Source organism: Strigops habroptila, chromosome Z (assembly GCF_004027225.2).
Source record: "Strigops habroptila isolate Jane chromosome Z, bStrHab1.2.pri, whole genome shotgun sequence".
In the NCBI taxonomy this organism is placed as follows: Eukaryota; Metazoa; Chordata; class Aves; order Psittaciformes; family Psittacidae; genus Strigops; species Strigops habroptila.
In genome coordinates this window covers 74,208,069-74,221,747 of record NC_044302.2, presented here as the reverse complement: position 1 = coordinate 74,221,747, position 13,679 = coordinate 74,208,069, and the positions used below count along the sequence as shown (strand labels likewise).

At 39.7% G+C, this 13,679-nt stretch overlaps 1 protein-coding gene across 5 annotated transcripts in view; it reads left to right on the top strand.

Annotated features, from left to right (window-relative positions):
- The window catches only part of DOCK8 (dedicator of cytokinesis 8), an 88,822-nt gene that overhangs the window by 55,916 nt on the left and 19,227 nt on the right, over positions 1–13,679 (top strand). For 4 of the 5 annotated variants that reach the window (XM_030511936.1, XM_030511933.1, XM_030511938.1 and 1 more), the window contains 9 exons: positions 477–590; positions 1,614–1,769; positions 4,495–4,631; positions 5,212–5,381; positions 7,019–7,164; positions 7,881–8,063; positions 8,717–8,900; positions 9,439–9,526; positions 12,536–12,632. In XM_030511936.1, the coding sequence (XP_030367796.1) occupies positions 477–590; positions 1,614–1,769; positions 4,495–4,631; positions 5,212–5,381; positions 7,019–7,164; positions 7,881–8,063; positions 8,717–8,900; positions 9,439–9,526; positions 12,536–12,632 (1,275 nt within the window). The remainder of the gene's footprint in view (positions 1–476; positions 591–1,613; positions 1,770–4,494; positions 4,632–5,211; positions 5,382–7,018; positions 7,165–7,880; positions 8,064–8,716; positions 8,901–9,438; positions 9,527–12,535; positions 12,633–13,679) is intronic. The other variant, XM_030511934.1, reaches the window with a different exon arrangement.

The window sequence follows — 13,679 nt, the reverse complement described above, 5'->3', positions numbered from 1 at the left end:
AAATTTCTAAACAAAATACTTGGCATTCCATCAGCAAAGACAGATTTTTATTAATAATTTAAAACAGCATCTTATGTTTTAAGTATGTAAACCAGCATCCTCTAATGTTAAAGATTCTATTGAAAAAAAAATAAGTAAAAAGCATGTGCAGGATTGCAGCCCATAGGTAATTCAGAACAGGTCTCAAATTGTGTTTCATTGTTGTCAGCCCAAAGGTTTGTGTTGATAAACTTGTTCATTCATCCTTTGATATTCCCTGTGAAAGTTACAACAGTTGAAATAATTTACAGGAATGATTCTGTATAATTTTAACAAGATTATGTAAACTGGAGTACTGAAACAATCTTGACCAGTATGTTCCATGTGATGGTTCTGGGAGCTGTCTCCTATACTGCTTTTTAATGATTCTAAAAGGTCTTCTTCCTTTATATATGTTTTATACACTATAACTGCATTTTTTCGCCTTTTTTTTAAAGGAAAGTGAGCAAGCAGAAAAAATTAATATCAGCCTGGCGTTTTTTTTGTATGATCTTCTTTCTTTAATGGACCGAGGATTTGTGTTTAATCTCATCAAACATTACTGTAATCAGGTAGGCACCATGCATGATTGGGATTGCATGTGGTTTATGGACAGTCCAGTGTTCTGTTCGATTCATTTATCCATCAAGATCCTTCGAGTTGTGTTAAAGAGCTAGGTAAGTTTCCTATTTCTTAATGCATACGCAGAGACTTTAACACTCTCTTGATTTGTGGTCTCAGAAAAAAGTTGGGTGGAGGTTAAGATCCTTTTAGAAGTGTCATACCTTGCACTACTGCAGAGCATCCATGGAACCACATTTCTTCTCTTACTTTTTTACACCCCCTAGCAGCAGGGTCCGCAGACCATACAGAGCAGCTTTTGGACGTTATTTAAATTTGGGAGATTCAGTCAAAATGATCTATCTCTGACTTTTCTCTATACAAGCATCTCCCGCTCCCAAAAAAAAAAAAAAAGATGCAGCATGTTGTTATGAAATGATTTGTTGTATTTTAAGGGAAAAGTTTTCCATCTGTTTTGTGACCTGATATACCTGCTGTGGCTTTTTTGCCAAAGGAAGAACCTCTGACAGCTGATGGTAGGTAGGAGAACTCAAGGTGGCTACCACCCCTGTTTCCTAATGTATGTGCAATACTCCACTGATGTCATTGTTCATATGACGGAAAATGACAAGACCACTCTCACTTTGTGTTGCCTAGAAACTTGTTATGACTTTTTATGACTTTTTATGAGTTTGCCACAGACCCAGCAAAGTTTTGTTTGATTTTAATCTATGTGTTATGCAGAAGTGAAAAATTACCGTATTATTTTCTTTTGGGAGGAAAAAACCAACCCACAATTCATTGTATCTTAGGAAGCTGGTAAGTCAAGCAGGGGCAGGGGAAGAGAGACACCACCGCTGCCAAGCAAAGAGCAGCTAATGGATGGAAACTAGTTAGGTACAGGGAACCAGTTAGCATTTTAATGCATGCTGGGCTATTTGTCTATTTCTGTTTCAGGAAACAGGATATTTCACTGCATGGTAATTTAAATAGTGCATGCCCATCACAGACACTTTTTTGTTTTGCTTTTCTAGCTCTCAAACAAGCTGAATTCACTCTCCACCCTGATTTCAATGAGACTGGAGTTCTTGAGAATTCTCTGCAGCCATGAGCATTACCTCAATCTGAACCTCTTCTTCATGACTTCTGCATATGCTCCAGTATCCCCCTCTCCCTCGTTATCTTCCCAGGTAGGCATCCATTAGATGGTATTGCATCAACATCACATAAAACACACATGTACAGAAAGACTTATGTTGCTCTATAGTCAGATACTTAGGTTAAAGTATCAGGGAGAACAACTCCCTGATCAGGGAGAACAACTTCCCTCTTGAAAGAAGAGGGGCAGAAGAACAAAGATTAAGAGAGTACTATTGCAAGACTGCATCTACAGAAATTAAAGCTTAACATGACATATCTAGGTGTGTGCCCCTCTAGAAACATGTAAACAGAAAATGATGGTTAAGGTAGACATACTGGGTCTAAAAGGAATGCGGCTCTGAATGCTAATTTACAGGTGCACCTATATCCCATCCATACCCAACCACAGATACGTATTTCAATATCTGTTTTGGAGAATTATGGCAAGCAAACTTTCTGTGCATTTTCCTGCTAGCTGAACTTCTTGTTCCCTAAGTGGATGTAGATGCTACCACTATGCAAATTAGCAACTAAATCATTGCAGTTTTCAATATCCTGCAATCATGGATTTCTGTTGAGCATTAGTGTTGTTCAGAGCAGGATTATCGTGCTTTCCTTTTCAAACAGCCACGTACTTTATTCTGGGTTTCTTCCTGCCCCAGTGATACAGATGATGCTATGACTTTGCCAACAATTTCTCTGTGCTTTCTGGACAGTGTTTTCACTTTTATTTGAGCTTTATGATTTTTTTCTGTGTGGAAACACTCAGCTATCCTGAGTAGACCTCTTCACACAATTTTTGTGAATGCCTCTCCTCATCACTTCTCACTTCTCCCAGAATGTCATTTCCACTACATGCACATTTTTCCAGACTGATACTGACACAGCTCTGAATGTTAGGACCTCCCATCCATCATCCTGGGCATGGAATTCACAAACATATTGAATGAAGAAGTTGTTGTCTGGCATGCCACACACTATTTTGCCAGTCTTGTGCCCTTCTCCTCTACATTCTACTTTTACCATGGGGCAGACCCCCTAACAAAGGGTGCTAGCCTCCCTGTTTTCCACCTTAGTGATCTTGCAGAGGTCAGGACTGGGATGAAGCATTTCAGTGCATTGCCCCATAATTGCCACAGCCCTTGGATGCAGGGGAATGGAACTGAAGCTAAGAATGGTGGGAGACTCAAAAACACTCCTAGTAACGACAGAGTTCAGATTCGTGGTTTCTTTTTCAAGTGTCATTGCCAAAGAATTAGTTGGATGCTAAGATGATACCTTAAGGGTTTTGACAGGTCAGTAAGAGTAAATAATATTTTCTTGAATTTTTTTCTTGGTCTCAGAAGAAAAGCAGTAAGGTCTTAGAGTCAGGATTTCCCAATAGTTTTGCTTAATGCTAATCCTGTATGGCAAAGAACAAGAAATGGGACTCTCCCGCTTATGGGGAAAAAGAACTGAGCATAGCTCCTGCAACTAGTTCTAGCAAGTCAGAGCTGGGCACGCACCAGTTTAATCCTTCTTTCCTTCAAGAAACATCAACAACTCTTTTTCTCCTTCAGGAGTAACCTGTGAAGTGCAACCTGTGCAAATCAATACAGCTTTTGTGTTCTTTGGATGATTTACTACATTAGCTGACCACCGTTGCACTAATTTTGATCTGTCTGCAGGAGTGCTGCCCAGCTAGAGTTAGATTTTCAGTAAGAAATATGGCCTTGTGAATAAATCTTTTGGAATTCTTGGAGAGAAGCCAAATTCACTTAACTTGGTGCTCTACGCTTTAACATTATTCCACACAAACATAGTACAGCCAATGCCTGTCTGCTTGAGGTTGAAATTGGAGTGGACTTACATAGGTGGATCCAAAGTATGGGGATGCTCAGAGACATGAGTTTCATTTGAGCCAATATGCTGAAAGACAGCTGCCACAGTGTGGTATACTGCTACTTCTTGTGTTTGTTTTCTGGGATTATTTCCAGGTGACTGGCAGAAATATTAGGAGAGAATATTGAAGAACATAAATTAAAAGCAACATTTGGACTCATAAACCCCAGTAACTGCACTGGGAAGTAGAGTCTCAGACTTATGCTCACCCCATCAGGGGACAAAAACATTCCAGGTGACCTGTGGCACACAGCTGTGATTGGAGAAGCTCAGAAGTTCACAACACACATATAGCAGCAACTTTCCATTCCTGGGCTGGCTGTATATCAGTCAAAGCCATAAATTACAGCAGTTTGAAGGCTGCTCTAAATTGTGCCAGCTGACAGCAAGCTCAGCTAAGGATTTCCAGGGTGAAAGGAAACACTGTTTGCATGTCTTTCCTGACCTTACTTCTATGCTAGACATCATGGATGCTGAAGAAGGCACAGTGCAGAGCTTCTGACACCAAGGTCACTCTTAATGTAGAGGCAGCCTCTTGTTGTACAATGCCCAATGGCTGCTCTGCAACAGTAACAGCAATGTAAGGAGTTGTAAACTCGCAGGAAATTCTGACTGTGGGCTGTCCAAACTAATGAATAGAGGGTAGGAAAAATGTCGAAGGAGTTTCTTGCACAGAAAGGATGAGATTGCATCCTAGAAAGCGACTTATTTGAAACTAGGTGTATTTTACATCACACTCAGATGTTTTCCTCCAGAATGTCCAACCCTCTTTCAAAGTCTGTGCTTTTTGTCTGGTAGAGATTTTCCATTAGCTACATGTACTGTGACTACAACCCCTTAAAGAAGCTTTGATTTCAGTGATCGTTCTTTAACACTTCTAATATACTTCTGCAGAACTCTAGCTCCTGCTCTAGTTTCCAGGACCAGAAAATCACTGTGTTTGACCTCTCAGCTGAATACCGTCAGCAGCACTTTCTAACCGGCTTGCTTTTCACTGAATTGGCAGCAGCGCTGGATGCAGACATTGAGGGGTGGGTATCCGAATTTGCAGATTTTAGAATGGAACCAAGTTACAGTATTACTCTTGGCAAGGTCATAGTTTGATTCCAGGGCAGTCCTGTTTCCCCACTCTTTTCAGTAAGTCACTTTGTACCATAGAAATAACCCAGTCATTGTTTTATCTGCAATATGTTGGTCCCAGTGAATAAAAATATACTATTTGTTGTAGGAGTGTTGGCGAAACACCTAAATTGAGAACAAAATTCTAGCTGCTCTTGTCTCTTAAAACACCTCTGCATTTGAACTTAAGAGTTTAGCTAAACTTTGGCCAGAGTCTGATGCTTTTCTTTAAGCACCTCTCTTCACAATATTGAATTTTTACGGGTACTTTGAAAGGCTTGGGTGCTTTTGGCTGTGGTGAAGTGGCTTGGAGATGTAATACTGCTATCTTTTGCAAGGAACATGAGTCTCTGCTCAGAATGGAAGAGATTATCTAATGAGTATGGGTTTATTAATTTGTTTCACCTCCAGTGTGTTTCTTAAATCTTTGAATTATAAATAATTTTTGCATGACTCACTAATGGAGCTCATGGGTGGTTTTTGTATTATCAGGATTAGCAAGGTGCAAAGAAAAGCTGTCAGTGCTATCCTTAGCCTGCTGAGTTCCCATGACCTAGACCCACGTTGCTCCAAAAAAGAGGTGAAGATTAAAATTGCAGCTCTCTACCTCCCTTTGGTTGGTATAATTTTGGATTCTCTGCCACAACTCTATGATTTCACAAGTAAGACCTTTTTCCCTTTGTATTTTTCAGCTTCTTAGAGTGACTTTATTAAACAGTCTATCAAACATAAAAGAGACCATATTAAGTGCAGAAATTCTAGTCTAGTAAAGTTGACTATTCCTTTACTCAGAAGTAAGCTGGGTTTTTATAGACAGGAAAATCTTCAGTGTCCTCACTTCACAAGCAAATGATAGACCAGGGATGTATCTGTAAGTACTCCTGCCTATCTCTTAGTGTAAATATTATGATCCTGTAAATAAAGCCTGCAAGATGTGCAAGAAATATTAAGATACAGATAGGTTTAACAGAAAACAAGAATGATACTGACTTACATCACAATTAAAGAGATTGGATTGTATTATTTCTATCTTTTTCTATTGCTCTTTAGTGCTGTTAACATGATACCAGAATTTATCTCTGGCTAATGTAATTGTCACACAGAAAATATATTTTTGTCATCTGTTACAACTATAAACTTTGCTCTACATTATGGACCTTTTAAATCAGCATTATCAAGCCTTTTAAAACAACAATAGCTTAGATAACTAAGCTATTTCCTTGCATTTTGCTACGTGTGTTTATATGATACTGCTGAAAGTAGCTATTTCACTTTTTTTTGTAATACTGTAGATCTCTGCTGCCTGGAAAACTACATTTCACTTCCATAAATAAAATAAAGGCTGTAAAGAAAAAAGGTATAATCTTTGAAGAACATACTTTTGTCACTGTTTCTGAAAATATTTTGCATGAAGATATCTGGACAAAAAAACTTAATACTATGAAAGTATTGTTTAGCACTTTTGGTCTAAAGATAGATACTTTGGCTAATCAGCTTTCACCCCATTCCTCTAATCTAAGTATTATTCTTATACCAGAGATGAAAAGAAGATGTTATAAGGAAACCCAGATGTACCAGTATGGCTAGGTTTCCAAGTGTCTGTCTTTTTTAATATCTGTCACAAGATGCTGTTGACCTCATTCCAAACACACTGGGTCTGGCTGGTCACTCTGCTTCTCTGGAAAACAGGACTTGCAAAACACAAAATGGACACTCAGAAGAAATGGAGATTTTTACAAAACTTAAGTATAAATAACCTTGTTTATTGAAAGTGATGTCAAGAACTAGCCAGGAATAGAAGCAGTTAAGTGCCTGAAATTAAACTTGTTTTGTAGCCAGCAGGCAATACCGGCTCTGTCAGCTGTTAGCAGACTAATGTACTTTGCTGAATATCACCAAACCCATGTATGGCTTTTGAGCTGATCCTCTTGCCTGAAATGGACAGGAACTGGATGGTTCCCAGTCTTATGAAGTGCTGGCTCAGCTTTGAACCTCAGAGACAACCTCATGTTTGCTACTGCCTTTGCTTTTAATCTAGCTTCTCTGAATACCTGGAGCTTGTTGGACACATCTCCTTTCCCTGTGTTTATTTGAACAGTTTGGCAGCCTTTGCAGATGGGTGCAATCTGTATTGCTAATGCTGGACCTCTTTCACTGCTTTATGCATCAGCCAGACCAACAGTCTTAGGGATGGAGGTTCCAACTGTTTTGTTAGGTTACAGTCCAATGGAAGACTGTGATATGTGAGCAGCAACAACTGGATTGTTCTTGAATTTCCAATAGGATATTTCAAATCTAGTTTCAGATCCTCGCAGCGGAAAAGGACGCACAGGAAACACAGAAGAAGAGCAAGAGTCTGCAGGTGCAATCAATCAGAACGTGGCCCTTGCCATTGCAGGGAATCAACTCAACCTCAGGAGCTTTGGAATACCTCTAGTGTCCTTGGTATGGCCAGTGCTCTGCCAGACTCCTTTCTTGTATCTATGTTCCTCTTTGTTTTCTCCTTTTATCCTTTCTTGCCACTAATAACTACAGTCATGAGAAACTGTGTTCTTGTTTTGTCCAGCCCCAAAGAATGCCTCATATTCTTCCTGTCTTATCCCACTCTTCTCTCCTAGACATTTAATTACTCCTTTACCATAAGTAGTTCCTCTTTTTCTCCCACATCTCTTTCCGTTTCCGCACCCAACCTAGTCTTATTTCCAGATCAGCTAATGCCACTGTGACTCCCCCAATGTTTTCCAGTCCCAGTCTCACCTGAATCCATGGATCTAGGACTCAGATCCTTGTTTTTCTCTGTATATCTTTTTCTTCATGTTTTTTTTTTTATCTCCTATACAATTTGGCTGACACAACTGCCTTGCAAGAAGCGACCAAACAGTTATAGAATCTTTTTCCACATTATTCTAAGGAAATTAAAATACATGCATCTGGCAAACAATGCTCTTATGCTTCTTTGTGTGTTTCACATGCGTACAACTGGTCCTGCTACTAGTCACACACATTCAAAAAATACAATCAGTGTAACCTGATAGAGGTTATATTTACTGAAGTCCAGTTCTGAGATTTTATTTCACTTAAGTTTAAATAACATTATTTCACCTGAATTACCTCCCTTTTCTTTTTCTTCTTTCAACTGACATTTACTTTATCTGCCCTAGCCCTACAGACAGAGTGCCACATTAAGTCCTGATACTACTCGCAACCTTTTGATATGTTTCCTCTGGATCATGAAAAATGCTGATCAGAATCTAATACAGAAATGGATTGCAGATCTTCCGTCCATGCAGTTGAACAGGATTTTAGATTTGCTTTTCATTTGTGTGTCATGCTTTGAGTACAAGGTAAGTGATACATGGCCTGATTTTGTTGTCCTGCTATGTTTTGATGTTTTGGGTTGGGTTTTTTTCCTTAACTTCTGGCTGTCCAGGAGAAATTAATTATTGACGATTGTTATACTAGCTCTTGCTTAATCTACTCTACAAATGGACAAATTAATCCAGATTAATAACCTACACTAGCCTTCAAGCAAAATGCAGCCAAAACCTTAGAGAAAGTCCCATGAAGTTGGCTTAAATTGTTTTATTATTTTCCTTTCCTTGGGGATTTGAGGGCTATTTTTGGTGGACAATATATTACAGTTCCTATAAGTACCAGAAAGGACACTAAGGATGACCCCTTAATTAAGATCTAGTACTGGACATCAGGACTTCCATCTCTACAGGGTCTGTCTGAAATGCATCAAATGACCTTCTCTCTGAACTTCAATTTCTCTCTCTGTAGCACTAAGCTACATATTTGTGTTTATTAGCAGTACATACACTGCCTCTTTCCTCATCTGCAACATTTATTTAGCCTTTATATAGTAGTCAGTCATATTCATTGATTTCTGCTCCCTCTACGTGTCTCTCCTATTGTGTCTTCTTTTGGAGATGTAATTTTGACTCCTGCCCAATGATGGAGGCATTGGTGTTGATTGCTTTGACTTTACTTTCAGGGCAAACAAAGCTCAGATAAAGTTAGCACCCAAGCACTCCAGAAGTCACAAGATGTTAAGGCCCGATTAGAAGAGGCTTTACTGAGAGGTGAAGGAGCCAGAGGAGAAATGATGAAGCGCTGCAGAATACCAGCTGGTACTTCACACCCATGTCCCTCCTTGTCTTTTGAGAGGATCTCAAGAGGTTGTAGACATAAATGAGTTTGTTGGGTTTTATTCATAGCCCCCATTTTCATCCTTGTGTTTTTCACCCACAGACCTTTCCCTTGCAGATCTTTCTTGGTTTTGCTGTGGAGAAAAATATCATTAGCTTTCAACTATCCAAGGTGTAGCTAGGGCTGAGATCTTCTCCATTGAAGAATATGAGGCCAACTAAGTATTAAGACATTCTGAGAAACTGTGTTACTGTCTAATCAAAAGCCAAGAAATGGTGTCTAAACTATCAGTAAGAACAAATTGTTTGTAGCAAAAAAGGTTGTTTCATTTAATAAATGGAATAATTTGTGTTCTTGTCCTTGAAGACATTAAACAAGGTAATATGCTAAAAATCTAGATTAAAAAAATGATGGGGTCCTGTCCTTTACTAAAGCCCTAAGGCTGTAAAGGTGAATGGTTTAGTTCTGACAGACTGCTACAGACATGTATCTCCTCCTTTCGGTGAGCTATCAGGCTTCAGGTGTCCCCTTTTGCTTTAATCTCACTGATATATGTTGCACTGTTAGGGAATGACAGATCAGTGGGGCTAAGTGAAAACCTGCGCTGGAGAAAGGAGCAGACTCACTGGCGGCAGGCAAATGAGAGACAAGATAAGTAAGCCATTTAATTAATATATATTACTTTTATTAGATCCAAAGCTGTTTGGGTTTTTCATGTTTTGTTCTTTCTTCTAGGAATGTTTATTACAAAATCAGCAGCTTCAATCCTTTCCCTCTTCTGCCAAAGAGAAAGAAATATAAAATGTTTATGTAGCAGGAGTGTCCAACTGTTGCTATGACACAACAAAGAGATCACAAATACTTGAATGAGAAGTTTAAATAGTTATCTGCACATTTTTTCCTTCTTATTATCAGTGTAGTGAACACTAGTTATTGATACAAGTTGTATCAAATACTCCACAGAGGCTTGCTATGACATTTATTTTGGTGTTGCTATGGCTCCTCACTGTATAGAGTACTGTGGTATGGGTTTACCACATTAAATTGGTTGAGCTGGGTTTGACATGCTATGTTAAGATTGAGAAAAGTTATCAAGAGGAGTAGGGGAAGATGGTTCTGTAGTGAATATTTTTCGTGTTGCAAGTTATAAGTTATGATGGAGACCTCATAGCAGCCTGTCAGTATCCGAAAGGGGCCTACAAGGATACTGGAGTGGGACTCTTCATCAGGAACTGTAGTGATAGAACAAGGGGTAATGGGTTTAAACTTAAACAGGGGAAGTTCAGGTTAGGTATAAGGAAGAAATTCTTTACTGTGAGGGTGGTGAGGCACTGGAACAGGTTGCCCGAAGAAGTAGTAAATGCTCCATCCCTGTCAGTGTTCAAGGCCAGGCTGGACAGAGCCTTGGCAACATGGTCTAGTGTGAGGTGTCCCTGCTTATGGCAGGGGGGTTGGATCTACATGATCTTAAGGTCCTTTCCAACCCAAACCATTCTGTGATTCTGTGATTCTATGACTGTGAAGTACATTTCACCTTAACCGCACTATATGACAGTAGACAAGTCAGTGACTAGGTTTATGAAAAACTGTATTTTGGGGAATGGTTTGTGTTACTAACAGCATTTTCATATGGTATGTGCTAAGTTTCTAGAAGCATGGAACTTATTGCTTTCCCCTAAAGGAGATGTGTCATTTGTCCATGGACACTTGCTTGAATTTTGACTATCTAAACACGCCACTGTGTGTCAGATGTAGAGACACTTAGCCTCTCCCCAGTCCAGCTGCTGTGAGCTCACATGATATCATTCAACTTGTGTGAATTTGAACTGAGTTCTCTGGCTTGTGCTATGCAGCAACTACATTGTTGTAGTCTAGCACTCGTCCATAGTTATCACATACATTTTTGAACACAAGATTGTTAATTTGGAATTTATCCAAACTTGAAAGAAAGAATCCTTTCATTTTCTGCACTGTATTGGAAGAGGTGCATATTCTGTGTGGTTATCCTTATTTTTCCCTGAAAGCAGCTTGCTTTCACCCAACCAGTTTCATTAAAATCAGAATAAAACGGTCTTCAAGTAGCAGCTCAAATATTGCTTTACAGTAGATCAGTTAAACCACTTAAAATGAAACTTCTGGTTACATAAGTAAGACTCAGCATGCTGTCCAGGCCTTTCTGTTTTACCCAGCATTCATCACTGTGGTATGCGAGATCTTTGCTTCCCTCCTTTTTGTATGCCTTTAATGTGTATGTCCCATAAGTAAGACGTTTGCACATAGTACGTGGCACAGCAGGTTTGCACAGGTTGCTACTCAGCCTCACTCAGCCTGCTTCTCCTTGGGTCCAGCATGCTTTGGGATTGTAGTTGCAGTTATAAGCTACATGTGGTGTCAGAGAGGACCCAGTCAACCCATGTTTAATGTGTGGCTGCTGGAAATGGTTCAAGCGGCTGCACTGTTTGCTTAATTTGTTCAGTTCTTACTCATGTTTAGTGATCCCTGGCTTGATTATAGCACAAGCATTTTGGCAAGCCCTTCTGTTCTTCATTACTTTGAGTCAGTGTAATTAATAACCATTTGACTGTAATTAATAACCATTTGACTGCCCCAGCTTCCTTTCCTAGCTCTCCTCAGAATTATCTGTTTCTGCCCAAAAGATGTCTTTTACTTTTCTGGTTTTCTTTTTGGGTAAGACTCCACTGGGCAGACAAGGTAAGTGAACATAGCAGAAAAGCCACAGATTTTGGAGTCACTAAGAAATCTGATTGTAAGGGTGTTGTTCCAGCCACAGAAATGTATCTTAGGAACTTTGGCCCAAATCAGAGCAGCTCTAATCTCAAGTTCTAGAGAGCAGCTTCTGACCATGCCACAGCCCTTTTCCGACCAGTTTGGGAAGAAGAACAAAGATTCCTCTTTGTGTTTCTACCATAGAAGGGATCTCTGAAAATACACTTTTGTTAGGAGTTGTACCTTTGCTTAGATCATTCAACTTGTAGAGGAGCTGTGTTCCAGTCCTCGTCCTTAAGTCTAAACTAAGAGGGTATCATGCATTGCCTTTACCGCCACATTTTGTGTTTTATAAATGTTTCAGTCATCTCTTCAATGAGCCTGGGGCACTGCTGTATTGACCTTGCAGCTGTTGGACCTGTTGTCTTATGTTGTCAACAGTCTCAAGAACCGACATTTTGATTGCCTACATCAAACACTGCTACTATGGCGTTGAAGAAATTTCCCCTTTTCTCAAGCCTGTTATTTTTACTTTTTTTCCTGGAAGTGTTAGATCAGTTGCTTTCTATTCCATTTGGGGTTTTGGTGTCCTGACATAGGCAATGCATTCAGAAATTACTGTATAGCTTATTGAACAATTGAACAATTGAATGATAGTGAGGGCAGAGTAGCCATTACACAGATTGCTATTAAGGAAGCAGAAGCATTTATTTGAACTATTCAGAGGCCTAAGTTTCAAGTGTTCCCTTTGGGACTCCTGTTCTATGGTATCAGCTCTCCTCATAGACTCCATAGTTCTTAAGAAACACCTCTGGACATTGTTTTCATTGTTTGCTCTTACGCAATCGTTCAGAATGGTATCATTTGTATTTTGGTTTTGTTTAAACAGCAGGCCATCTATCTCTCTGCATGCTTTAATTAGAACTCCTTTTTGCAGGACAAAAGCTGAGCTAGATCAAGAAGCTCTGATCAGTGGAAACCTGGCAACTGAAGCTAACCTGATCATTCTCGATATGCAAGAGAACATCATCCAGGTGGGAAACAGCAGAGCTGGCTTATAACCAATACCTGCTGCCTCAGAAGCCAGTGGAAGCAGGATTCATTTCTCCTTTTGTTTCTTACGCAGTGCAAAATGTTTTAATTAAAGCTCTTTTGTAAACTTTTATAATCTTGAAGAGGAAAAAGTATATTAAGAAGAATGAATACAAAAATGAAATTGCTGTCTGCCTTACACTGTTGCCACAAGCCCCTTCTACTGCAGGGCGTTGTGCTATGATGAATGAAAATCTGCCATCTTGTCTTCAGTAGATGTTGAAAGCCATTTCCACTGTATTAATGTGATCCTGGAGTTTGGAGAGGATGAGCTAAGAAAACCTTCATTTATGCTAGGAATGTATCTGAAGATATTAGTAATTTGGAACTGGACAACTGAGTGGTCTGTGGTCATACTTGCATGTATGGATCTGTGAGACAAGGATTTAACCTTGACTCCCACAGAGACTCCCACACAGTGCAGTAAGGTATCTTCCACCCGCATAGAGCAATGTAAGATGCAGAACTGACTTCCAGGAGTCAGATGCAGTAAAATTTCACAGGTCTTTGACAGCAGTGGAACTATGACAGTTGACTCTGCTTAGACATGGTCTTCTGGTTTAGGGGAGAGATTCCAAATTTCCACTGTGTATATTCTCACAGATGGAGAGGAGAAAAGTTTGTTCCTGAAAACCTGTTAGTAGAAAACCATTTAGCTACTAGACTTTTGTAGTACTGGGCATGATTTCTGCATGACACCACTCATAGCACCTAGTCTCCCCACTATTTGGGTTGTGGGTTTGATCAGAGTATTACCAGTATGCCGATTTAGTCTATATGCCCAGGAAATCAGAGCATGAGGAGGCAAGGGAAAGGATGGTGCTTGCCCACCACGGGATCACTTCCTCATCCAGGGTACATGAAAGATTAGCCAGAAGGTGGACAGAGCTGCAAGAGTTACTGCAGAAGCTGGCTGAGCTTAAAAATGCATTGGAGGGTCTGTGGATATTGGGAAATGTTTTGGACATTTTCCCCTCTATCTTCCTGAT